We start from the raw sequence: 27,491 nt of genomic DNA, 5'->3' as shown, positions 1-27,491 counted from the left end.
CAACGTCCTGCTTAATAACAACCGTATCCATGCAGCAGAAAAGGCGCAAGAACACATAACCATGAACAAAGTGTGTGTGCGTATTTCAACTCACAAACTTCATAAAATTCTCCTCTTATTAGCAGTTGATTAAGAGCCACAACCTATGCTTTCAAGATGCATAAGAAAAAACATTTGCGCCACACTGTCTGACATCCCAGTTTGACTATAAGTTGAGCCTGTTGTGGGAAAGGAAGAAAGGAGAGAGGTGATCTGTGAAGAAAAAAGATTTGGATTTCTGTTGTCCACATATCTTATCTATATCTTAAAAAGACAACAAAGAGAAGCAAAAAAATGGAAATAGGGATAAAGCTTTCACTAACTCTGTAAGGGGGAAAGACAAAAGGACATTTTGCTACTGTTTTTGTTCTCTTTTCTTTAAGAAATCGCCACTGCATAGGCTACATAAAAGAAAAGCTTTGCCAATCAGTCCAAGTTTGTGTTTGTGGATCTAGATGTTGAATACATTTCCTTTTGACTTTATTGATGCAAGACAATTTTACGCCTATTTTTGGAAAGCACAAACATGTGTTAATTATCCTAATTTACTGTCCTCAAATGCCTCAGTTTTCGTGTACACTTTCAGCTTCACTGTACAGTGCGTGCAACATTTTAACAGCTAATTCACGCACCCCACCTTTGACAAGTGTAGTTCTTCTTTGTCTCCGGTAGATGTCCTTGTTTTAGAATAGATGATCAGGCGGCACAGAGCGGAAGGTCTTGTTAAATGTCCTCAGAACTGCTGAATTTATGGAAAAAACAAAAACGAACCAAGAGACAATTAGCTCTTGAACTCTTGCGTTCACATGAAACATGATTTTTTTTTCCAACTGAGCATGGTGTATGATGTTTTACGAGATTCACAACTAAAACATATTAAAACAGAGAGAAATAGCAGATTCAATGCTGCGTGAGGGAGATCAAAGCAAATGTGTGTTCTTGTAACTGTGTGGGACAAATCAATAATCTATTCATGTAACAAACTGTCAGGTAAACCACTTTCATGTCACTAATCAGTTACTCCTTAACTGGGTAGCAACGTTTGTAACATTTCAAGGTTTGTTCAGGTCAACTACTTTTTTTTTTCACTGATAAATGATTTTAGACTGTGATGACAAAGGTTTCGTTTATTTTTACAAACACAAAAGCAAACGCTTTGTTGGATTGAAAGCATTTGAATTTTATCTTCGATAGAGATGCCAAAAATATCAACATCTGCTTTCTCCGGCTTTTGTCATCCATCCACATCCACATCCATCCACCCCCCTCACCCCCCCCCACACACAGACTTGTGAAGAGCTGCAGTGGGGCGATTGGCGAATGCTGTGTTGACGTAATGACGTCATATGAGCGGCGTGTGGGACCCTGTAGCCTCTTCGGCCCCCCTCCAGTCCGGAGAGACACAAGTTATCTGGGAGGCAGCCGAAGGGTCAGTCATCTCCTCACATCTTTTCTGCATCTACCACAATCCCCTTTATCCTTCCTGTATGGTGGATATTATTTTCAGCTCTTCTTTCTTGGGTGATATGGGGGATCATTCCAAAAGTAAGTACGCTAAAGTGTTCCGTGGAGTTTTGAGTGGTGGATTTTTGTGTCCGTCGCAGTGGCATTGGGGGGTGGGCTACATGATCGTTCAGCAGTGCATCGATTAATAGAGTGATTTGCTTGATAATGCACATTTTGCGTGGTATTATTTGCATTGTTATGCACTTTTGCGGAGCTTTTTTGGAAACAAAACACTTCAGTGTTTTCTTCGTGGTTATTGGCATAAGCCACCAGCTGTTACATGACAGATGGGATTGTTCTGTCTGCAAGGAAAGAGCAGCTTACATGGGAAAAAAAAGTCGAAAAACAGAACTATGAGGAACAAAAATAAAATACTGGCGCTGTGTGTGATGTTCACTCGGCTGCACTTTTTATTCTGTGGTGACAAAACTGTGGCTTCCTTGCAGAGAAGCCAGGATTCGCGATGTGTGTAGGATGTGGAAGCCAGATCCATGACCAGTACATACTAAGAGTCTCTCCCGACCTGGAGTGGCACGCAGCCTGCCTGAAGTGTGCAGAGTGCAGCCAGTACCTTGATGAGACCTGCACTTGTTTCGTCCGGGACGGCAAAACCTATTGCAAAAGAGATTATGTAAGGTACGAGTTTGGTAATATTCCCCTCACAGGCTGACTCACACCCGTTGTTTAAATGCAAAGTTTGAATGTATTTGTTTATTATAAGAATTTATGATATAGGATATTTAGGAAATATTTACAAACAGGCGAAATTGGACATGAAAAGAGAACAGCAGTAGAACCAAAACCGCCACACAAGATAAAAGCGCAGTTTTCTAGATTTATTTTCTCTTAAAAAAGATAAACTGACACGCGGTTCTATTTTGTTACGAAACCAAATAAAACCAAAACGACTCCGACTTATCTGCCCGAAAGGCTTCTTTTGTGTAATTTCTTTGACTTCTCGCCCGTTTGCACATACTTTTAACAACGTTAAATTTTGCAGGCTGTTTGGAATAAAATGCGCAAAATGCAACCTGGGATTCAGCAGCAGCGACTTGGTGATGAGGGCTAGGGATAACGTGTACCACATCGAGTGCTTTCGGTGCTCAGTGTGCAGCAGGCAACTGCTGCCGGGGGACGAGTTCTCCCTGCGGGAAGAGGAGCTGTTGTGCCGGGCGGACCACAGCCTGCTGCTGGAAAGGAGCTCCGCAGGAAGCCCCATCAGCCCGGGACACATCCACTCCAACAGACCGCTGCACCTGGCAGGTCAGATTACTATCATCAGTATTATTATTGTTGCAATTATTACTATTCTATATATATTTTTTAATCATTTTTATTATTGTTATAGCATGTTTTTTGTCATAAAATTATTATTCGATGGCTTCGGTAAATAAGGCACCTTAGAGAAATACATAGAAACCCATTGTAAACACATAAGAAGTACCGTGGAAAACTGCTCAAATTACTGGAGTTTAATAGAAAAAAAGATATAAAAATATTGTCAACTTCTTAAGCTATTGCTGCCTGCAGGAAAATACTTGTGTGTTCTTTATCCGTCCTTAAACTCATGCTCATTTGTTTAATGCTGGACTTGACGCGTGTGTTAGTGTTCGTGTGTGCGTGCGCGTGCGCGTCCTGCGACCTTTCTTTAGGCTAATTTCATAATTGATCTCGTTAGCGGTAACCAGCTCTGTTGCCATTATCTAAATAATCTGGTATTTGTAGCAGTTTGTATAGGCCTATGTCTGTGTGTGTGTGTGTGTGTGTGCGGGAAAGTCACCCTGCCAATATCAAGAGATGCGTAAATTATGTCCACTGACTTCCTGCTTGAGATAAAACTGATCGAGACCTCAAACAGACCTCAAAGACACACACTCGATTACATTTTTGAACCTATTTTTTTTTAGACTTGAAGAGGAAGAAAAAAATCAGAGATCAGAGGGATTTCTTGTAAGTCTTGAAACCATTCAATCAGAAGTTCAAGCCAGAAATTCAGCCAAATTTTGAAAAAAACAAACGATTTTTTCGCAATAAATTCTACTTGTTTTTTCTTGTCTAAAGAGAAACCGAAAGCCGCTTCTCAAATTTATTGTTACATTCCTCAGTCCGCGGTGGAAGAGATTTACATCATAAAGAAATAATGGCAGACTGATGAATTTCGACGAGTTGTCATTTCCTGCCAGAGACAAGTCCATCCAAGTGGATGTACAAAGCAACACAGCACAGATTTAGAATTTTGGGCCGCCAAGTATAACTGCAATAAACTATTTAAGGCTTTTACGGAGTATTTAGTCAGTTTCTGACACGCGCCTCCCTCCCTCCCTCCGTCCTCAGCAGACCCTGTGACGGTGCGGCAGGCCCCGCATCGGAACCACGTCCACAAGCAGTCGGAGAAGACGACGCGGGTGAGGACGGTGCTGAACGAGAAGCAGCTCCACACGTTGCGGACCTGCTACAACGCCAACCCGAGGCCGGACGCGCTGATGAAGGAGCAGCTGGTGGAGATGACCGGCCTGAGTCCCAGGGTGATCCGGGTCTGGTTCCAGAACAAGCGCTGCAAGGACAAAAAGAAGTCCATCCTCATGAAGCAGCTCCAGCAGCAGCAGCACAGTGATAAGACTGTAAGCATCTTCGTAAGTTTGACCACTTGATTACTCTCCACAATTCGAATCATTACCGGGCTGAATGTGAACTGTACGTCTTTCCGAGGCTGCTATAATCCTCCATGAAAAAAATAACACGATCCTTCATCTGACTTGCTTCTAAAGATTTGTTTTGAGAATGTGTTTGCAGGTTTTTTTTTTCTTTTGTAAACTTGTAGCGACTTATCCCATGTTTTCGCTCTTGTAAAAACTTTCCAGGTCGCTCCACTGCTCTTCTGTAGTCAAACTTCAGTTCAATGAATAATGAATCAGCTGCTTTGGCTTCAGTTGCTGGACATAAAAAAAAAAGGCCCTTTCCAAACAAGCTGTATCTGCAGCTGTATTTTTCCCCTGTAAGAGCCTGGATCAGTCTTTTCTCCACCCCAAGAGAAACGACCCCCCCCTCCTCCTCCTTTTTTTTGTCCTTCTTCTGGGGGGGTTCACTGACATTAATCATATGTGGAACATGGAAACAAGTTCCACGACATATTGACGTTTTTCAAAATCTTTTCAGAACCTACAAGGCCTCACAGGAACGCCCCTTGTTGCCGGAAGTCCTATCCGACATGAGAGCACTGTGCAGGGAAACCCAGTCGAGGTTCAGACCTACCAGCCTCCGTGGAAAGCCCTGAGTGAATTCGCGCTGCAGAGCGACCTGGACCAGCCAGCTTTTCAGCAACTGGTGTGTGTGTTCATCAAAGTCTGTCTGTCTGTCTCTCTCTCTCTCTCTCTCGCTCTCTCTCTCTCTCTCTCTCTCTCTCTCTCTCTCTCTCTCTCTCTCTCTCTCTCTATCTATCTATCTATCTATCTATCTATCTATCTGAATTGCAACAGAATGCAACACATGCGCACATAAAGAAAGGCACAGAAAGCTGAACTGTCATACATGTAAAACACCGTTGCCAAAGTAAAAAAACAAACACATCTGACCATTCTTGGCATATTTCCCCAGGTGTCTTTCTCTGAATCGGGCTCTCTCGGGAACTCCTCGGGCAGCGACGTGACTTCGTTGTCTTCTCAGCTACCGGACACCCCGAACAGTATGGTACCCAGCCCGGTGGAGACGTGAAACGGGGCCACGCTGACCTGACGGTGGTCCTCCCCGGCCCAGCCCGCCACCACCTCCTGCAAGGACAATTTGCAGCATGATCCCGGTCGCCCCCACCCTCAGCACCTCAGTCCCCTCACCCCCACCCCTCCTGCATGTGACCAGCTCATCACATCACCCAAATTACAAAGGAGAGCCTTTTCTTTTATTCCTGGACATGGACGAGATGGAACAGAGAGAGCACCGAGTAACTTTTTCCCTCCCCTCATTTTTTTTTGAGATCTCGTTGACAAAAAAAAACAACAAAACAACAACAACAAAAAAAAAGACAAACTAAGCAGAACAAATGATGCATGACTTGATATGGAGAACGAAAAATGTACAGAAGACCTACGGATGGATATACTACAACAATTGGGAACATTTCCATGTTTGCGCAGACGGACTCTCTGCAGTTTCAGTGTGATCATATTGTGTCTTGTTTCTTCAACATGAGAATTTTTTGATACATTTATTGCGTTGTCGAGTCCAGTTGACTCCATGTCTTAAGGTCGGAGCATGATAATCTGCAAAGTATTCGTGTTGTAAAATACTTTATCTTAAGGGCAGGATACAGGTTGTTTGAGCTTCTCGAACAAAAAGTAAATTATTGTTATATTATTTATTGTTAGGAAAGCGATTCGTTAAGGGATTATTAACTGATAAAATAATGATAATAATAAAAAAAAATGAATACATCAAGTGTCTTCGTGACCGCTGTTTGTGCAGGCGCAGTCTTTAACCTATTTTCCGTGCATTTCTAAGACTACCGCCACATTGACTGGAGCATCCATCTCTGAATTGAAGACTTGTCCTTCTCTTAATTTTGCATACATCTTTGCACAGATTTTTTTAATTCGACCAAAACAAATCCAGCAGATCGTTACTCGCCCTTACAGCCAGTGATTTCTAATTTAAAAAACAAAGCCGGACATTTTCTTGAGTCGTGTTGGAGGGAGACTGTTTTTATTTTTTTTGGTTAAAATTACTCGGCCGAACCCCCCCTGAAAATGTTGTTCGTCCCGTTCAACTTACACGAAACTTGCCCAAAGGCTCTCTTGTCTTATCACTCCGCTCCATCTCGCGGTGTTGTCCCCCTCGGTAATGTGGCAGGAATCGGCCAGTGGTCATTTACTATCTTGGGGGCAAAAATCTGCTGTAAATTGTGCTCAGTCCAGTTACTCTGGTTGAGTCACAAGCCGGTCTAGACAGCGCGCAGGGATCGGCGACCTCTTATCTAGTCCTGGCATCACCTTCAAGCAATACACTGACTGAAGCCACAACAAACTAAACGCCCCCCTCCACCTTAGACACACACACACACACACACACCAAAAAGGCCCCAGCTCGTAAAGGGTCACTTCACCTCTTTGGTTTATTTTCCTTCACTGAATTGCGTTATTACGAACGGGTCAGTCGGGAAGGACGCCTCATACTGAATGCACTGACCCTCTTCATACTGTGGGAAGAAAAAAAAAGCGTGCATGCAACTTAAATCTGTGGAGAGCCATCCATCACTCTTTTATAAACCATTCTATATTTACCCCCCAATATGAATAGTGTGGAGTCATTTAGTGTAAAACCAGTTTACATCTATTGTAAAACGTCTCTGGTGACATCATTTCGCTGCCTGTCACCGTTTTTGGGAAATTTCAGAGAGAAAAAGACAGAACCTGATTTTCTGTGGAAACATAGTTATGGTAATTTTCTTTGTAACAAGTTCCCCCACCTATGTTTACAACAATTAAAAAAACAACAACAACCCAGAACTAAATGATAGCTTACACCACATGATTTAATAGGCGAGGCGTATTTTGATATTTGCACCGGGGATATTCTGCTCTTCTTGTTGTCAGTGCGCTGCCAGCGTCTTAATCGGAAGCTTGAATGACAAAAGACAGATTATAGATTTGTAACTGAGCTATTTCAAATAAGACAGGCAAACAATGTGTTGCAGATTAAGATAAGGCAGATAAGCGAAGAATAACAATGGAGTTTACAGACAAGAATGCAAGGCCCATTAACTCTCCTCTGCAGAAAATCATTATAGGGCCGTATATATGATCCCAAAGCAGCTCATTTCCAGCACGGATACTGTCTATAACTCATCCTCTGAACGCTGACAGAAACGGGTCTCAGGGAAATCATCGTGGGTTTTAAACAATTTAACATCCTGCACAAAAAGAGCCACGTCTATAGAAAAAGCTACATTTAGAAAAAAAAAAGAAACACAAGATACATTTTAAAAGCTTTTTTTCATTTTTTTTACGACCACGTTCACTGAGAGAAAACAAAGAGCTGAAATTAAATCAATGCTTATCATATGTGGTTTAAAATTCAAACTCATTTAAGGTCTTATTTCAAACAGACAAAAAAAAAAATCATATGCACTAAATACTCAGTAGTGATATTTCCAATGTATGTATTTCGCTTCCGCCCTTCTGTGTTTGCTCGGATCAGAATGACGACATCCATTAAAACGACTCTTTTGTAGCGTAGCAACCTGCCGGCTGTATGATCTTCCGTCAGGTTATCAATGGGCGTTTCCCCCATGTGTTTTAAACTCGGACCAAAATAAACACCGTTCAGCGCTGACCATCACTCCCTCTCCTTCCGATAGCGGAATGGTTTAATTGATCGAATTTGAAAGGAGACATATTTGGGGCCAGCGCACAGAGAAGCAAATAAACGCTTATAAATTCATCTGCGCCAAGACACATAATATACCCTCCAACCCCAACCCAATGATTAACTCGGAGGTGAGTCTGCACGTGTCATGTTGCTACGACGCAACTAGAGGCTGTCAGAGGGAATGACACCGTAGCATTAATGATTAAGAGGACGAGTCCATTTAAAGGTGTGGTGTATTTCTCTAATTGGTAGAAGGGTGGAGTAATTAGATCACCCGCGAGAGGACAAGCAGCGCCGCCAAAATGCGAAGCCATAACTGACAGGAATCATTCATCTCAACGGCGAATTTTATTCTCACTATTTAATTTTTGATTTTTCGTTGCTTTTTGTTAACATTTTTGTTAGTTTATTTCTTGAATGTCCGACAAATTGAAGCGATATATATATTATATAAACTATTGTCGGAAATAATATTGACACTTTTTCTAAACTATATGTTCACTATAACGCAATCTATAATTTCATATTAGGGATAAGGTATTTTTTGGCGCCATATTTATTCATCTTTCTTGCCGTTAACCGCTTGAATTCGTGGTCAGTTAAAATTGATAAATTTATCTTGATTTTTTTAGATGACTATGTTTATATTGCGCGCGCTTTTCAGAGTCCAATTTGGCCTTAATCTCAATCCTTCAGCCCGGAACTCAATTTCAGTGTCTTCTGGAAATGTCCTTTTTTTGTCAGGATTTTGGAGACATGTTGATATAACTGCACTTTATTTAGAAGTTTCTGATTCTTCTTTCCTATCTATTAGTTCATTTTGTTTCTAACAAATAGGTTAGAGTTGTTAATAGAGACACTACTAACATAAATTTAGATTTCTTTCTTTCTTTCTTTCTTTCTTTCTTTCTTTCTTTCTTTCTTTCTTTCTTTCTTTCTTTCTTTCTTTCTTTCTTTCTTTCTTTCTTTCTTTCTTTCTTTCTTTCTTTCTTTCTTTCTTTCTTTCTTTCTTTCTTTCTTTCACGAAATCCGACAAAACGATTGAATGCTTTTTTTAATATCATGCAAAAAAACAACAACAACAAAAAACAACATCTCAGTGCGTTTGGGGAAAATTGGGGAAAAAAATCATAACGTTAATATTTTAGAAATAAAAGAAAAATACTTAATTTGTGATTAGAATTATTTTTCTTTTCTTTTCCATTGTTTGACTCTTCAGTTGTAGAATTTTTAATGGACTTTGAAAAAACGATTCTTTTCTACACCACAGTAACACCGAAAAAGGGGACATAATACTACTACTACTACTAATATTAATAATAACAGCAGGAGTGGAAATTGTACAAAGTAAGTGTAACTACCAGAAAGGTTAAATAATATTAGACGTTCACTTTCAGAAAGCTTTTTATTTTCTCAGAAAAAAAAAATAGTCAGAAAAAAATAAATGTAATAGATATATTACAGAAAAATGTTTTCAGTAGGTTTTTTATCTGGTTAATAATTATTTTGCAACTCATTCTGAACTGCATATCACATTTTTAAAAAATGATCCTTAGACTTGTCATTGATCCTTACTGACAAAAAAAAAAAAAAGTATAAAAAGAAGTGTGTGGGATTTCTGTGGAGTCTGTGAATGTTTCAACACCCAGCTCCAGTGTGACCTTGCTCCTGCGGTGGGGGCCACCAGCAGAGGAACAGCCGGGACAAACTTCAAGTCCAAAGCTCTCAAGGGAAAAGTTCTGACAAGCTGACTTAATGCAGAGGCTGAACTGGGAGCTTTTTCTTTTCTGGAATAGAGAGAAAAAAAAAGGCGACTGGGTGAAGTGGGGTGAGGGAAAGTCTTCAGAAACAACGACTAGGCTGACAGTCTCAGAAGCTGATGTAAAAACAAAGCACAAATATAGATGAAAATAAGGCTTTGTTCACGATGTAAAGGCAACTGAAAAACAGGTTCTCATTTACAAAATTGGTGACTCACCTAAAAGAACAGGATGTATCAATGATAACTTTGTACTACGTGACACAGTCAGACACCTTTAACTGCAGCGTTAACATCAGTGCATTGTCTTGCTGTGTTTTTTTCTGCTTTTTGTCAGGTGTTTTCAATGGAGAATTTAAGAGCCAATTTATCTTGGAGGGGTAACAGCCAATTTAACATCTGGTGACACGAATTTTGTCATCTCTTCTTGCTTACACTGATAATGAAAGAGCAAACTCAACATCTGTGTGCACTACCTTGGTACTTCTGCACTATTGATCCTGCGGAATGAATGTTGCTTTTATGGGAAACTGACATGATGAGTAAATATCCACAAATTACCCTTTAAACCTTTAAAAGCATCAAGGCCAATCGGGTAACGGGCTGTTCAGATACCAGCATAACAAAACAAATTTTCCTTTTTTAATCTGCCCCGTATGATGACATATTTAGATCACGATGTTTTACTTTTATCCTGATTCAAAAAGCTTAAAACATAAGAATACTTACATGCAGGGTTGGAAAACATGTTCTCATATTCTTCTGTACCTTGTGTGAACCTGCACAGACAAAATTGCATCAGTAGCAGCTTGCCTGCAGTATTACACAATAAAAGTGTGTGTGTGTGTGTGTATGCACTGAAATACTTGTGTGCTCATCTGTGCACAGTAGAGTTTCAGAGCATGCTGCTCACACCATGCGAGCATGTTCGTGGATTTCGGGCAGACCTCCGGCTCACCTGGAACACACACACAGTCACCATCAGCCTCCGTGGTCCCACTGCTGAGACAGTGTCAGAGCTCTGTAAATCACAGCGCCCCACCCACCCATAAATCTGCAGGAAAAACAACACACCAACACCCATTAGGAGGAGAGGGGAAGGTTGGAGCCGCCCCCACTTTACAATGACTCGCTATAAAACACAACAAGGGTTCACCTGTACCTGCCAACTCCCCTTTGACAGGACCAAACTGTCGTTAATCAAACAAGGAAGACAAACACGTGTCACAGGACGCAAACAATGAGGCTGAGAGTGTGAGTCACTCAAGATGAGAAATGGCATCAAACGGTTTCAGGGAGACTCTCTGGCGTTCATCAGGGTCATATGAGTGTCAGTTCAGGAGTTCAAGAATGTTTTCAGGAAGTCCTTGTGTTTTAGATTTAGTACTAAAGTTCAATTAACCTTGTGACTCATGAGTTAGGACGGAACAGAGGCAAACCTTAATTATAGTACGCTGAGCAGAAACTGAATTGTAAATGTCTCTGAAATACTGTTCCTGTCAGATGAAAACGCAGTGAGTCATCTTTTCACATGATCTGGGAAAATGAAGTTCAAGTTGATATGGTTTCATCTTGAGTGGTCTGTAAACAATTGGTAGTTTGTCAGCAACATGTGATACACAGATTTACGCGCACTAATTGCTACATGTGCTTTACGAATTTGTTTGTGTGCATTTGAAATGGAAAAGTTGAATGAAGAACGCAAACCAAAAACATGCAGGTTGACTTTGTGGTTGAAAAGCAAAGCTTCTTTCCCTGAAGACAGAAGTTACATTGACCCCATTTTTAGTGCCAGTGCAGCAGCCTGGAACCACCAGCTCAAGAAAAACTCCTCAGTACTGAGGACACACATTTACTGACACCAATGGTCCTCAGTCAGTGAGAGATAAGAATAGTAAAATAAGGAAAAAAAAAAGAACAGAAAAAAGTGGGGTGATGGGGACTCTGTCTGCCAACTGTGGTGATCCCCTCGTCCCAAGGCGATCCTGCCACTTTAAGAAATGAAGCAATATCATTAATGGAGGCCTCTAAGGGCTGACATCTTGCTCCAATTCACCAGTCCCCCGTCCATCACACCATTACCGTGGGCCCAGCAGTATTAAAATCCAATCACTCCTCTGGCTAGTTTGATTAAGGAGGGCAAGTGCACAAAGAAGAGGCTGTGACCCATTGTTGCCTCTGCCAGGGAGTCCCCTGAGGCTGGAGGAGGGTTCTGGTGTCAGTCGGGGCCTGGCAACGAGCTTCAGCTTGATCCAGTGTGACTCCTAAATGTTGAGTATTTTTATTTTTTTTCCCCCCACCTTTCTGAGATACGAAGAGTCTGTATTGGCTAACGTTTATGCTACACAATGCAAAGATACAAAGTGAAAGAGCTACGGTGGGTCAAATTCCCAGAAGTATGCAAGATCTCTGACAGGCCAACCTGTCACTTCACATGATAGAACCATGAAAACTAACGTTAACCAAGGCTGACTTAGTCTGACTTACATTTCTGAGCAATTGTATGGATTACTATAATTCCTCGTTCAGATATCAATGCTTGGAATTCAAATTAATTCCACGTTGCATCTAGCTATCTATTTATTTGTTTATGCAAAATTTAAGAAGGAGTCAGACAAAACATTTTCATTTTGCACCACAAAGAAATTGAATTCAAAGTCTGAAGTTTATGAAATTCTTCAAATTAATCAGCTATAAAATGAATTGGCAATAGTATAATTTATGCTTTGATTTAAAAATGGCAAAAATTTAATAAAATAAAAAAAACAACGAAGAGGAGCCCCTCATTCAAAGTCACATCAACTTCAGCTGACCGTTGGATGGTCTTCAATGAATCGTATACTTTCTTGATCCAAATATCTTAATTTGGTTTCCAACTGGCAAATCACTGACTTGCTTTTTTAAATATCAGGCTACTGCTGACCTCCCTGAGGGGATTAATCGGTCAGATTGCGTCTGGGAAACAAGGCAGGATCACAGGTACTACAGACCTCGGAGCCTAAACCAAATTAAAACCAGAAGGCCAGGGTGAGCTTCTTCGGCCACAGTGACATAAATTACGGGGATTTACAAGATTTTTAAAACACTTTTAACAATACTCCCCTTTTAATGTGCTCTCTGTTTAATAATGCACTTTAGGTTTTAAGAGCATGATAAACAAACCAATAATTCACCTTTTTATCATCTGAGGGTGAAGCCCTTCAGGACGGGGTTCTACAGCAGCGTTCAAAGGGGTCTCGAATGGATGAATTGAGGGGCTGTCTCAAGATGTTTTGGACAACAGTTGCGATGTGACCGGCAAGCTCTTTGCTTTCTTGAGGATTAAAATACCCTGAGGTACATCTTCTCGAGAACTGGGCAACATTTAAAAGGGACACTGATGCTGAAATGAATAAACACAAGATTTGGTAACAGAGGTTATTGGCTCATCTCATGCAATGAAGGAAAGAAACTCTTGAGTAAAATGGATGGCACTTTGGATATCCAACATAAAAGGATGTGGTGTCTTTAATGTAAGAAACCTGTTATATGTGTTTATATGTTACGATAGATTATATATATTGGAGCAAAAAATAGAAACTTATTTCAACATAGTGCTTAGCTAGAATAATGAAATCATTTTCTTGGCTTGTGTTATTCAAATAACATGCCTTCATTGCTCCGTGCACTCATTTGTATGTGTGTCAGTAAGTGAGTGAGCTCTGGGAAAGATCACAGTAGCGTTTGGCTGCAGTTTTCAGTGTGTGAAGCTTCACAGGATAAGTCAATGATTCTCTTGGCTGCCAAGACATATAAAGAGGACTCAGGAAGGCTTTCATAAATCTTGAAACAATGAAATTCAAAGATTAGTATTCTTTCAGCAAGAATAGTTGATTATAGCGAGAGAAAATGACAAACATGGAAAAGATGTCTTTCCCTGGGAACTGAAGAGCTGTGGTCATAAATGTATGAGTTCAGCGTAAGCAGGGTGGAAGACAACTGACGTCTGTGTTTGAGCGAGGACCTGGAACTGAACACACACATAACACACCCACCCACCCACTGACAAAGACTGACGAGCATGTACTGTGTAAGCAGCCACGCTCTCCCTCACACGCACCAATACACATTCTCCAAGCCGCTGCCAGCCACCACAAATCACTGGGCCATCTCATATAGCCCTCAGCCAGCTAGTGCCACGGCATTCAACTTTGAAACAAATTGTCCTTCATCAAGTGATCGCTGCAGGAGAAGACATAAAACAAAAGCAGATAGTAGGTTAGGGCTTGGTGGAGCAGCGGCAGTCTCTCTGCAGCTCCAAGAAACAGGACGATAAAGTATTGGCTGTTCTCAGCCTGTCTGCTTGTCTGCTTGTCTGCCTGCACTGAGCTGCTCCTTGCAACGTTCTGTGAAAGGCACCAAAGAGCCACTTAATGAAACAAATGGGCATTTTTTTCTTTTTGTTCTTAAGTATACTCATGTATATTCATTCTTTTTAGGCTGATTAAATGAGAAAGTGGGCATTGATCAAGTAAATTAAACTCCCAGGATGGCAACTTTTGTGAAAAACTGCTAAATATCTGTGCTAATCTTTCTGGATAAATTTACCTTTCGTCTAGCATCATCATTAGATGAACATTAGTTTTTTATCTTATATTTTGGATTATTTGATACAATATCAAATATAGATATCAGTACTGAATGTTAAAAAGAAAAGAGGATGTAGTATATCACAAACTATTGTCACCAACTCTTCTTTATTTCTATAGTCAAGATGTATTTTGAATGTGATATAAGGACATATTACCAATTTTCAAATTTCTAAAAAAGCAGAATGTTAAAAAAAAAAGGCAACTTTTTCCACCAGACAACATAAAACAGCATATTAAAATAGGAAAGTTACAACTTCAGGTCTCTTGTTTAAACACCTTGAACATCCTCTCCTCTGAGATTTGAGATATACATCGCTCTAATAGAAGCTGGAAGTGGGCATGGTCAGGTTTCTGATAAGAGTGAGGGCACAGATGTATCTGGGAGATCTGAGAGATGCCGAAGGCTCTTGTGAAAAGGAAGCTGACTTAAGCTGCTGTGGAAGCTTATCTTTACAGTTTCCTATACCACCTACTGACAGATACTGAGACTGTGTAAATTCCTCTGTCCTCTGAAATGACTCCGACCAGACAATGAGACGACACTTTGTGTACTGATGTGTACTATAACACAGAGAACAGAGGAGATTTTACAAGGTATGTGGAAGACAAAGACAAACACAGGTTACATGTGTTGCAAATTGTGTTTGAAAATGGACAATCCTTGAAGTAAACCAATGGAGCGTGCTTTATACCCTCTCTCTGGTAGCTGGCTCTGTAATTCAGCACAAAATTCCTTCAGAACACATAAACGTATTGTTGTTGCCAAACGCATGCTTTACAAAATTCATACAGAAAGATTCAAAATGTGAGGAACACCAGGGGTGGAAACACGGCCCAATGTTATTGTAGAAATGACGGTGTATAAGTTACTCCTGAGATGGCTTTTGTGCTATTGGAAAGAGTTATTTACATCCAAAGAGCGGGGTGCATTTATCATCCAGGGATAGTGGTTCCCCTTCAAAGTTCTCCTTTTTATGACATGCATTATTTCTCGTGCACACACATAAACAAAGCCAAGGCTGCCGGCACTGAATCAGCAGACTGTGTCACCGTGTGGCCCCCGGGTCAGGCCAGCTTTCTTGTGCCGCCAGTGCTTACATTAGCATGTGAAAGGCTAAAGCTGTTCCAAATATTCCCTCTAAACATTTATCCTTCCCGAGCCCCATATGGAAAAATTCTAGAGAACGGGATGGATCCAGGATGCAACAGCAAATTACTTTTTGAATTTCAACTTTTTGTCACGACTAACCAATTAGCAAGATGATCAAATACATGCTGAACTATTGAGCAAGATAATGGAATTCTCACCAATTTGACACAAAGTCTTTAATTACAGGCTTTTGGATGTCAATTGGTTGATATAAAAGAGGTTTACATATCTGAGTATTATTTGCAAATTTTAAATGGATTTGAAACATGTTTCACACGTTCTTCATCAGTAAAGTGGAGCCTGTCCATAACATGGCGGGCAGACAGGCACCAGCAGTCTGTGTTTACATTGGAAGTGCCTGGAAATGAATTTCCCCACACTAGTCTCATTTGTCTTATCAGTGTGTAAATGTGTTGCCTCGTTAATGGAGGAACACATTCAAAACATTCACAAAAAGTGTCTCTTATATGCTCAACGATTTCCATGTCCCTCTTCATGCACAGAAGTAACCAGTGAGGAGCAGCCAGAGAATAAGAAACACCATCCTGTGACTTGGGATAACCCAAGTTTAGCTGCTGCACTGCTGCACATTTTTAAATTAGTAGAGTGCTTCTGTTGGGGGAGAACCTCAGCGGGACATATAAATATTCAAAAGGTACACGGCGTATTCCCAGTCTGCTCATTCTGTTAACTTCTCCACACTGTGAGCTGAATCATCTGTCATTCACCCTAATTTAATCATCAGCCACTCTCATTCAATTATCCAATATAATATGCAAATTATGTGAACAATGGCCAGCTCATGCTAATTATGTACATCAGAATAATTAGATTGGATAGAAGTGGTGGAGGAGAACTGAACTATCATAAAATGGGGAGCAGATTCTTTAATTAAGGCTGCAAAAATTTTATTAGAATCTGTAATCTGCCCGTAAATTGTTGAATGGTGGCCGTGCACAGGGGGGACATTACTCTTATTGGAAAGCTCTCCCTAAAGACTCATGCAGGGAAGCACTGAGAGATGTGGCCATATCAAGGGCAAAAACATCCTAAAAGAGAAATCTCATTTACTGTAGCAATGATCGTGGAAGCCAGTTTTTATTCTGTGTAACTGCTGGTAGTAGGGCAAAATAAAGTAAATAAAACACATATAACACGTCAGAGAATGCATTTCTCCTTGTTTTTTATGTCTCCAGCCACAATGAACAATTTGAACTCTATTCAATGTAGATTTTTACTCAGTAGTAAGCAGAATATAATGACGTAAATTGTGTGTGCTGTGCCAAGGCGGCAGAGCTTGCATGGCCGCCAGTTAGACACAGAGAAACGGCAGCCCTAATCCTCTCTTCTGCTGCTGCATGCATGCAGGCACTGCTGCCTCCCTACAACAGAGCAACCACGTCCAGCAGCACAACACAAAACAGTCTGCCATGGGACACACAATGGGTAACTCTGAGGACCAGCAGACAGCAGACAGCAAACAGCGGGACCTTGGATGGGGTGCTGAAGCCACTGAAATATTTACAGAGGCGTGTTTTGTTGCTTTTGTGCTGAGTGATTGAAAGGTGCTGTTCAGACAGCCTATCTGGTGTTGTTGTTGAGAAGGAAGTCACTGGACAAATAAAGGAAGAGATAAAAATAAATCACTTTATGTCTTTAAGAATAATATTATGTGTATAGTACAGATCTATCTGTGTACAGATGGGGTTTACTCAGAGAGAAGAAACGTGCAGGAGTGTTTGAACTTTGAAGAAGTCTAAAGATGGTTGAATCCAGCATAATCCATCACTCTCTGTGAAGACAGACAACAACACCTCTGTAATGCCGTGGTGTATCCTGTCTGGGGCAGACAGTATTTGTTAAACATGTCGGGGTGACAGAACAGCAGTAGGTCGGGAGCACAGTAGATTAAAGTGGGAGTAAGTTTGAGTGAGGATGTAGAGACATGTAAACTGACACATACGGAGTCATGATAGCTTGTCTGCTATCTCTTCCTTTTCCAATACATCCACAATAAATGTGCATACAGAAGAGAGGCCGTTGTTTACATTGCACATCCTTTTTGCTATGCATTATCTGGATGCAATCTTCAAATCTGACTCTAATACAGGCTAAACATATTTATACTATATATCAATTATATATCAAGCTCTCTTTTGCTCTCTTCCATAACTGATCTCTCTTTTTTTACGCTTTTGTTAAAGTACTCACTTGGAGAAATAAGAAGTAACAATAGTAATATTAACAATAGAAATACACACCTTAAAAACTATGCAATTTTACAACTATATGATAGTGACTCAAATAGAAGTAATGGATAATAAACAACAATAATGTTTTCATCTTGCAATTTACAACCATGGATTGTTACACTGGAGTGTTTTGAACATGTGAACAAACATGCCCACATCACATTTTCTGGTTGTGATACAGATGGACTCAGCTTTGTGCTTCAGCATTTGACATCTTTCACACTGTCCTGTGGATATGTGCATTTATCTCAGGTGCATTTTTCAAAAGATTTTGAAATTAAGACTTACAGTTCTCTCAGAAATACCTCACCAGTGAATATGGTAACTGATAGCAGACTTTTCTACAATGTTCCGACCGCAAACACGTCATTAAAGCTCTTACACAAACATTGTAATATTTATTGATCTTTCATGACTGAGCCCACTCTTATGTGTCACCAGATTTATTGTCAAACCAGTTGTTCTAAGTTAGAAGTGTTTACACGATGAGTTCTACACTCAGCACTAGTTAGAGGAAATGACTGCAATCTCACTTATTTTTTTAATCAAACCAGTGTCACTCATTTCATTTCTTTGACTGGCTCTGAGATTGTGTTCTCTCACTGTTTCTGATTCAAAAGTTAGCTCATAAGTAGTATCTGAGTTGCAGAATAGGCATAAAGCAAACTGCAGTAGAATATTTAAAAGGTATTTACAATAAAAAACAACAACTTTGACATACAAACTACTTCTCTTGTTCCTCTTGCTTTAATGTGTTTGATGTAGTGCCTTGTTCACTCATCTGAACAGTGGATTATTTCAAAATATGAACTTTTTATGGGAGCCAACTCTGCTAAAGCACCAAAGCAAATCCCATCACTTTGATTCATGGTTGAAAAACAGCAGGTTTGTGAAGTTTGGCTAATGCAACAACACCATGTCTTGGCTTTGTCTTATCTTCCCTCATGATGGATGTGCCGGGCCAAAGGTCACACTCGTTTATTCTCGCTGAGGAAACATCTTTTTCTACAGACAGTTTACAGGTACAAGGAATATACTTTTTGATATTACCAACACATTAAGTTGTACTTGTGGTAAACAACCCCAATATACTGGGAAAGCCAAAAAAAAAGAACAAAGAAAAAGGATAAAAGGGAAATTTTCTGATAAAGTTTTTGAAGTTGTTGTCTGGAGAATAAGCTTGTCTTTGCTCCAATGAAAGTCTATGAAAAGAAGACTTTCAAGGACACATTTTACCGTTGTACTTAAGAGGCAAAATTGTCGAAAAAATGGACTGATTCTTCAGACTTTCAGAACACATCTGTGATGTGACTGACCTCAGCACTGCAAGGACATAACTGTCAGCCAAGAAGAAGATGTTGAAATTTGAGGTCTGGCTGTCAAAGTCCACATCCTTAAAAGAAACCGTTGTATCCAGATGAACGGCTGGGTGAGCAACATGTTGGAAAAGGGATGATTTGATTTAACCCCAATTATAGTTGATTATGTGATTAGCCTCGAGTTCAAACTAATAAATGCCAGATGTGTTCACAGTGAGTACACAAACAAACACAAACCTGTATGATCTCTCAGAGTGTTGCAACTTAAACCTCTTTCAGGATTCGTAATGAGTCAGCAAACATTTTCACTGTAAATATGCGCCACTTTCCATCCTAAATTAGAGAGGGGCACTTCCTCCTATAAATACCACGAACAGGTATCTCTTACTCAGTGGCATGCTTAGCACAGGATGGAGACCTAAATGCCAATACTTTCAAAGTGTAAGTGTCTGATTGTGAGAGGGGTTGCCTGAGACATCTGAGTCTGTAGCATGTCAATTGTACACCAGCCAATGCTGCTCCATGGCACTCCTGTTCTCTAAAAGCCAAAGAAGGAAAGAAGAAAGAAGAACGGCTGATTTCCTCCTCTTTCAAAGAAAATCAATGCATTTCATGGACACCAGAGGGTCAGAGCTGTCAAATGGCACTAAAGAGACACCATTAGTTCTCTTAGAGGCCACATGGTATGTCTTTATGGACTCTTTTGAGACAGTAGTAAAGACAAGTGTGCCCCAGTGAAAAAGTAACATTTTAAGGATAGACATAGACCAGAGAAGAAAGACTAAATCTCAAGTCAAGGTATAATGTCAGGAAGCCGCTCCTTCACCTCCTGACGAGTGAGCCCAGCTAAAGAATTCCCTGACATCGAATTCTCTCATATTATCCATGACTATGGGTTACATTTACCAGCTACTGTGCAAACTGCTGTTATGGTGGGGCTGTGGAATGAGTAAGGGAACAAGCAGCAGGTTTCTCACACATATTCAGTGACAGGCGAGCCGCCGATCAAACAGCTGGCTGTCATTAGAGCACAGCAGCTGGGGTTGACGTGGGGTCTGGCTGCTGTACATAGTGAGAGCTGACCCTGACTCAGACAGCAATGTGTTACATTGTTATGTGATGTGTTGAGTTACTCGTAAAGGTTCCGTAGTAGTGTTGGAACGGGTTTCAACCATTGAATATTATGATTGTTTGTTGGTAAAAAAATAGTGATTCCTGCTGATCATCAGCCTGTGAGAGATTACACTATACTGTGCATGAATTCTGTGAATTAATTCTAGAAGTGTCCGTAGAACCTGATTTGTGTTTAGACTGTTTCTGTCCAATCAAGCTCTATGAGCTAAGAACAACCAGGGCCATCAACAAGTATTTTAGACCCTATCCCAACCAGACAGTTCAAGGAGGTTTTTTTCCTCAGTCAACACTTCCATGGATTTGGTCAATCGTCTATCCTTGTTGACAGGCTATGTACCACAGACCTTTAGGGTTGCTGTAATTAAACCGTTACTTTAAGAACTTACCCTTGATCCGGGACTGTTATGTAATTAGTGAACTATAACCAATCTCTCTTTTATATCTGAAGCTCTTGAAAAAATGTTGCAGCTCAACTTTGTGAATATCAACACATAAATATTCTGTTTAAAGAGCTTCAGTCGGGATTAAGAGCACAGAAACAGCACTGGTGAAAGTTACCAATGGTCTCCTCTTGGCTTCTGATAATGTGTGTCTGTGCTTGTTCTGTCAGATCCCAGTGCGGCATTTCTGAATTTTTTAATTCAGTAAATTAATAGTCCTCCTCACACACCTGAGTTAGTCATAAAGTTCCACAGGGTTCTGTGCTTGGACCGATTCTTTTCACTTTATATATGCTCCCATTTGGAAATATCATGACACAGCATGGCATAAATTTCCATTGCTATGCATATGATACTGAGCTACTTATTTTCTTCTTAATTTCTTACAAAACTGGATTAGTTGTCTTTGGACTTGAGCTTTTCAGGAAGATGCTGTCTAGCTATACAATTATTCTAGATGGTATTACCTTTGCTCCTAGTATTTCTGTGAAAACACCTTTCCTCACTCTTCTCTCTTTAGTCGCTGACAAACTTTCTGTTTTACTGGTACGTAATTTTAATACAGTATGTGTCTTCAAAGTTAAGAAGGCAAACCCATTCAACATGTGAAGACTGTGAGACCAGTCTACTCAAAATCACATATAAGTGGGTCAGATGGTACAAGAGACAGAGATGGCTTAAAATAACGTCATAACGTAATAATGTCAGAAAGCAGACTCCCTCTTACATTTTAAGTTTCACTGACAAATCAACAACAAATCCAACTGCTTTTTCAGAAATAAAATGCAAAATAATGTTAATTAACCCCCTCAAATAACTGGCCAATACTGATGTTTTTCTTGAGAAGGCTGTTAATGGCCCATCCTCCACAGGAAGAAACATGACCACTCAGCTTAATCAAGCCTAAAATACATAAATTTTAGCATGTATTTGATAGCTAAATCTTGAATTAGATTGAATGAATGAATTACTAAGAGGAAATTGTACGGATTAGTACTTTACATTACTGATAATCAATTAATTTAATTGTCGAAGGAAGTTTCTTTCAATCAATCAATCTTCTCAGTGTTTATTGCTTTATGTTTTATGCCTATTATGTTGAGTAATTGACAAGACACTCCACTGATTTGCAGTATTGCTCACATCTTAACTAGAGGTGGTAAAAGCTCTCTGGCGTGTACTGATCCCAGAATGAACAACCAATAGCTGAAAAAGAATTATTGAGTGACACAGTGCATTTGACGGAAGGCTGAGCAAAGTGACGGAGAAGAACTTGATAGTGCATAAATGCCAGTAAAGTGAGAACCCTTGGGAAGGATTTCAAAAGGTTATATGGTTGGATTATCTTCCTTAAGTGTATTTATATATTTATCAGATAATTTAACATATTATGTTAATAAAATATTGTGTATTAACTTATCTTTACACATTTTTAAACACAATTTAGTGTTCCGTGTACATTATTGATACAATCAATGATTAACAGCAAAGAACAGATGACCACAAAGAACATCAAAACCTGTAAAAAATAAAATCCACCTACAGATGTGTGGCTGAAATTCAATATACTAAGCGTTAAGATGGAGCCCTCCATAACAATGCATTATTGTGATATCCCAAATTTGCCTGGTAGTGACAGGTCCAAAGAACATTCACCATTCACCCACTGCAGTACAAATCACTGGTAATTGGCCTATTACTCTGTTGCCAGGTCTGCCTCAGTTCTCAAGTTCTCTGTGCTGCTTCAAGAGCCATTGGAGGAATCTGTCTCACCTTGCCTGAGTGGCTCAGGTATGCCTCCCCCTAAGGGAGCAGCAGTCCACCTCTCTTAAAGGGATACCCTACAGAGAGTGCTGTCCATCACCAGACCTCCCAGTGTGTCAAAATTCTCCCAGTCAGCTCTGAAGACCGAGCAGCGGCCAACCTCTGCTGCTAAGAGCATTTAAAACAGCCTCTTTTGAGCCTCCCCATTCTCCAGGAAAATCCTACTCTTTCAAATCTTTGTTGGAGCTGTCACTCAATACAGACTTTACAAATGCCAATGATTATAATTTCCAACCACTCACAAACTCCTTACTCAGTGTGTCACATGTCATGAAGACTTAAGCTTATTGTTATGACATTCTTCCTCTAAATGACCAAGGCATCTATTGTCAGTTTGTCAGACTTAGCGCTTAATAGTCCAGACTGGATTTACTTGCAGTTACAGTAGACCTTCACTTCAAAAGGTCCAAGTGTTATATAACTCAGATGTCACAGATGCCCTTTAAAAAAGGAGGATTAAGGCACAATTTATAATGTTGAATATCACTTGTTTGTGTCCTGTTCCATTTGATTCTGTTAATTACAAAAATTGCACAATATTTCATGTGTATACTTACACTGAAATTATCATTGTAATATGATATCTCTTGAGATAAACGTATCAAAGGTTTCAAGTCATGATGGTTTTACAGAAATGACTCTAGATATTGTGAAGCTGCCATGGTGGTTAACAAAAAATAATGAAAAAAATTAACTCTCAAGTAGCACATCAATATGAAATAGTAGTTCAACATAATTGATAATCATAGCAAAAAAAAAAAATATATATATATATATATATTACATGTATTAAGTATTCTGAGACATTGACTGTCCGCTTGTTCACTTATTAAGCAGAATTTATTTAATAACCCCTGCGGAAAAGTATGGAATCACAACTCTTGGGGGATCTTCATTCAGTTTTGTTCAACAATTTATAAGTATGACACAAGACAATTCTATTTCACAGCTGTACATTCTATATGAAAAAAACTGATCAATTGCAATTTTTTTTCAGATAAAGTAGACGAAAAGAAGATGGAATTATGGAGAAATATATTCTGTGATTTGCACTTCTAAAACAAATACCCACACAGGTCTAAATATACAGATAAGTTTTCATTTAAAAATAGAGTGCTAGTAGATCTCAACGGGCTGTTCCACTTGACCAATTGAATGGAAACGTGGCTCCAAAAAGAAAGATTTCAGTTGAAACAATGGAATGAACTATGAAAGTCTCTCATGAAAGTAATGCAGAGTTATGTATGGCAAAATATGAAGGTTGCAAAAGGGCAACGCACAGGTCGCCAAAAGGAGACGTCAGAAAGGTTAAAAAGAAGCAGTCATGGACTGTAGATGATTATTCCATGATCATCAATCTGCGTTGAACAATGAGATGCAGGTCCAATGAAACATATAAAGATGACTGCCTGAAGAAAACAAGTAATTTCCAGTCATATGAAGACTTTGTGACTTCCTCAAGGAGACACTCGTCAATGACATCTGCTCTGAGCTGTAAATGCACATATAAGTTGTGAGTGTCATTCTGGTTCTTCACAGGATGCTGGTATGGGTCACATGTAAAGGAATGAACCAACAACATACATGGTCATAACTGAGGGACCAACTGCCATAACTGTTGCGTCTAACTAATTTCTTTTAAACTTACTGAAAAGCAACTTGAGTTGAAAAACAAAGACTTGATTTCTTTTGTCTGAGGATTTTTCTTTTTCTTTATAAAGTGCTATAAATTTAAACGCTTCACTCCTCTCATAAACATCTAGTTTAAAATCGTCCTTGGAGGGTTTTGACTCTTGCAATAAAATAATTATCAACATTTAAAAAGAGGTTTAAATTTGACACATAGGAAATTGTGAAGAAAACTGCGGGGAATCTGTGGATCGCGTGTGCTTTCAAAGCCGACCAGTGAAGTTGCAGAATTTTGTTCTTGTTAAATAGAGGAGATCTTTGTATCATCTTTTTTTTAGCTCATCAAATAATGGATGCCTGACCTTTGCAATGTCCATTAACTCAAGCATAATTTGAACTCAAAATAAATTTCTGTTAACGTATTTTATCCCTGTAGCTTGCAGTTATTTGATAGTAGCATATAAGAGGAACAATAACTATGTCTTTGCGTGACCTAATGGCATCTTAGTGAATGGGCATGATCATTTACACCACTCGGCACCACCTTGAGTTTCTGTCCCTGCCAGCACCCAACAAGAAATGGGTGCAATTAAAAGCCCCTCATAAATATTTAACACTATCTATCAGAAAGTTATCCTTATAAATGATGTAGCCACTTCCAAGCATAGACTAGCAAATAAATGCTCTCTGTAAATACAGCTCAGTCATGGAATCCATGCTCTCCTCTAATTACAGAGCCAGCCAATTCTAAATGGGCATGGAGCCAGCGCAGCACTTCACCATGCTAGCAAACAGAGGTGTGATAGTACTAATGTTTGGCTCTTTCTCATGTAGTAGGTGATCAGTTTTGTCAAAGTGGGGAAAATCCTGAACAGGGCAGATTCATTTGTCACCGCAATGAAGGAGGAATATTGAAAGATAACTAGGCGGGAAAACTACAAGTCTGCGCTTATCCATAGTTATACAGAGGAAGTTGATTTTTTTACAGCTGAAACTGACAATGTTCCCAATTCTGTAACAATGAAAGAACAACCAGCACAACAGTTCCACCACTTAACAGATTATGTGCTTATGTCATATTAAAAAACATAATCAGTGTTACCAAAACAGTGTTGAAAGATCTTTTTGTACCATTTGATTAAAGAATTCAAGAATACAATCAAATCGAAATTCCTCACACTTTATCAACTTAAACTTTGGACTTGTTAGTTTCCACTCAGATATGTTAGCCTCAGCGACAATCCCACAGCATTGTGCCATGAATAATAGCACATCTCTCTATATTATTCATCAGCTCAGGGGTACAGTTGGCCATGAGAAGTCATGGTGACACACGCTTTCTGGTCGGGTGCCAGATGGGGGGAAGTGAGAAGTCTCGGAAGTGTTTGCAACAGGGTGTAAAGGAGCCGTGCAGGTCTTGTTAACGCTGTTCAGATAACCACGGCTAATCATTGAGGCTAACCAGGGAAGATTTACAAAAAGAAATGTCCAGGTCCCAGAGTTAGGCCTTGAGTGTATCGGGACATTACAGTTATGTCTCTGAGATAGACAGAATGAGACAGTGTGAAGGAAGGAAAGTGAGACAGAGAATGAGACAACATTAAGAAAGAGAGAGGAGATAAATGGGTAGCAGTGCAAAGTAGTTTGATTATCTGGTTTTAAACTACTCTAGTTAAGTGTAGTCGACATACACACATTTTCACTTTCAGGAATGCTGTGCATTTAGTCTAAACAGGCATGGTGGTGACAACTTGGATAACCAATATGGATTAAAAGTTAATTGACACTTAACGCACTACCAAAATGTTCTGTTAGTCTATTATAATGGAGTACAAAGATTTTTTTAATACGAAAAGCCAAATAGAGCTATATCAACGTCACGGTAAATGCATGATGTGTATTTCATAGTTTTATGGTATTAGGGTTCACTTGTTACATCGACTTGATGTGAAATACTGGAGTCCAGGAGTGCAACAGTCAAACTATTTGAATTGGGTTTCTCATAATATGAACCATATGTGCAGCATGCTTGTGAATGATTCTGACATGACCAGGTTGTTTAGTCTGCATGGTTAGGTTTACATGGAAATGTGACAAATTCAACATCACCGCTGTCTTTCGATCAAGAGATAGACTTTAAAAATAACACATTACTGCAATGTGCAGTAGTTTAAGTTATCTTTAACATCTGTACTTTCGAAGAGGTATGTTTTGTGAAAACTACTCTTCAGGTAGTGACGTGCGATGTTTAACCAAGAAGGTGCAGACACACTTATGAAATTATTCTTACAACTTTCATCCTCCTAGTTTGAGGGGAAATTCTTTGCATATTTTTGGAGCTTCACAAAATAATATATGAAAGTAAGAAATTATCTAGACAAACAGTGGCGCCTCCACTTTGCACTCGTACTTCTGTGAAGGATTCATTTGCACCTCTGAATGCTGTGCTAATTCCAGAGACCCTCTATTCAATTATTCATGCCAAGTACATAACTTTTCAATTAACTAATTGCCTGGCTCTGGAGATTTCTGTGAAACATGGTGCCCCCTGGCAGGTCACCAGCAGGCATGGAGAAGAGTTTCTCACCTAGATTGTTAATATGCAGTGACTTAAAGAGCAAATAATTGAATAAATATTTAAGAGAACAAAATGAGCTTTTAAAATGATGCATTTAGAGATTTAAATCAAAAAGTGCTTTGTTGAGTCACAGATTTTCAACTTTTGATTGATTGAATTAAATGATTTTCTTTTAATGAAATAACTGTAGAATTTCTACTTCAATCTATTTTGACTGCACACAACACAGATTTTGTTTTCTATTAATTCAAACAAGATATTAGAATTACCTGGCTGATAAAGGCTATGTGGAATGCAAACTATGTGGTTTTGCTAATCTAAGTGATTGTCCATTATTTACCTGTTTGTCACTCATTCAAAAAAAGTGCAGTGTAAGTTTTGATTGTAAATTCCAATATTACTGGAATACGAAAAGTTGTATATCAACAGAAGATGCTGATATTAGTAGCTTTTGAGATCTGGCAACTAAAGCATACACTCAATAGCAAAGGATTTAAAGGCCTAGAAAAAAGCACTCACACACCGAGAGGGATCTGTGATGGGTGAGGAAGTGGCAGACAGCTGTAAGGAACCTGTTTCCCTCACTTGCCAAATTCTGCCATGTTACTGACAATCTAATCTCCTTGACCTGATGACCTGAGTGCAGAGATAAGAGGCAGGGACAAAATGGAGTTCCCATGACCGGCAAGCCTCCGCCGTGAGAGTTGCTGATCATATGTCTTAATCTGTAGTGGCACCATACTTTCTTTATCAAACATTATTAACACAATCAATGCATCAAGCAAGCCACATATCCAGTCTGAGTGATGCATCCAAAATTTTAAGCTGCCTTAAAATACCATAAAAAGCCAGGACAAGGTTTCAGAGATG

General features: G+C 39.6%; 1 protein-coding gene across 5 annotated transcripts; it reads left to right on the top strand.

Moving 5' to 3' along the window:
• The first annotated feature begins 1,430 nt into the window (after positions 1-1,430).
• isl2b (ISL LIM homeobox 2b) lies at positions 1,431-5,976 on the top strand. 5 transcript variants are annotated; one of them, XM_072381222.1, is made up of 6 exons: positions 1,431-1,584; positions 1,992-2,181; positions 2,546-2,808; positions 3,883-4,166; positions 4,702-4,869; positions 5,140-5,976. In XM_072381222.1, exons 1-6 carry the CDS (start codon positions 1,527-1,529, stop codon positions 5,254-5,256), a joined length of 1,080 nt encoding a protein of 359 aa, XP_072237323.1. In that variant the 5' UTR covers positions 1,431-1,526; the 3' UTR covers positions 5,257-5,976. The 5 variants fall into 5 exon arrangements, with proteins under 5 accessions (XP_072237323.1, XP_072237320.1, XP_072237321.1 ...); XM_072381219.1 differs by having other exon boundaries at positions 3,883-4,178; XM_072381220.1 differs by having other exon boundaries at positions 3,880-4,166.
• The last annotated feature ends 21,515 nt before the right edge of the window (positions 5,977-27,491 follow it).

This window comes from Leuresthes tenuis, unplaced genomic scaffold (genome assembly GCF_036924035.1).
Source record: "Leuresthes tenuis unplaced genomic scaffold, fLeuTen1.0.hap1 SCAF_2, whole genome shotgun sequence".
Taxonomy (NCBI): domain Eukaryota; kingdom Metazoa; phylum Chordata; class Actinopteri; order Atheriniformes; family Atherinopsidae; genus Leuresthes; species Leuresthes tenuis.
This window is presented reverse-complemented; position numbering and strand designations above follow the sequence as displayed.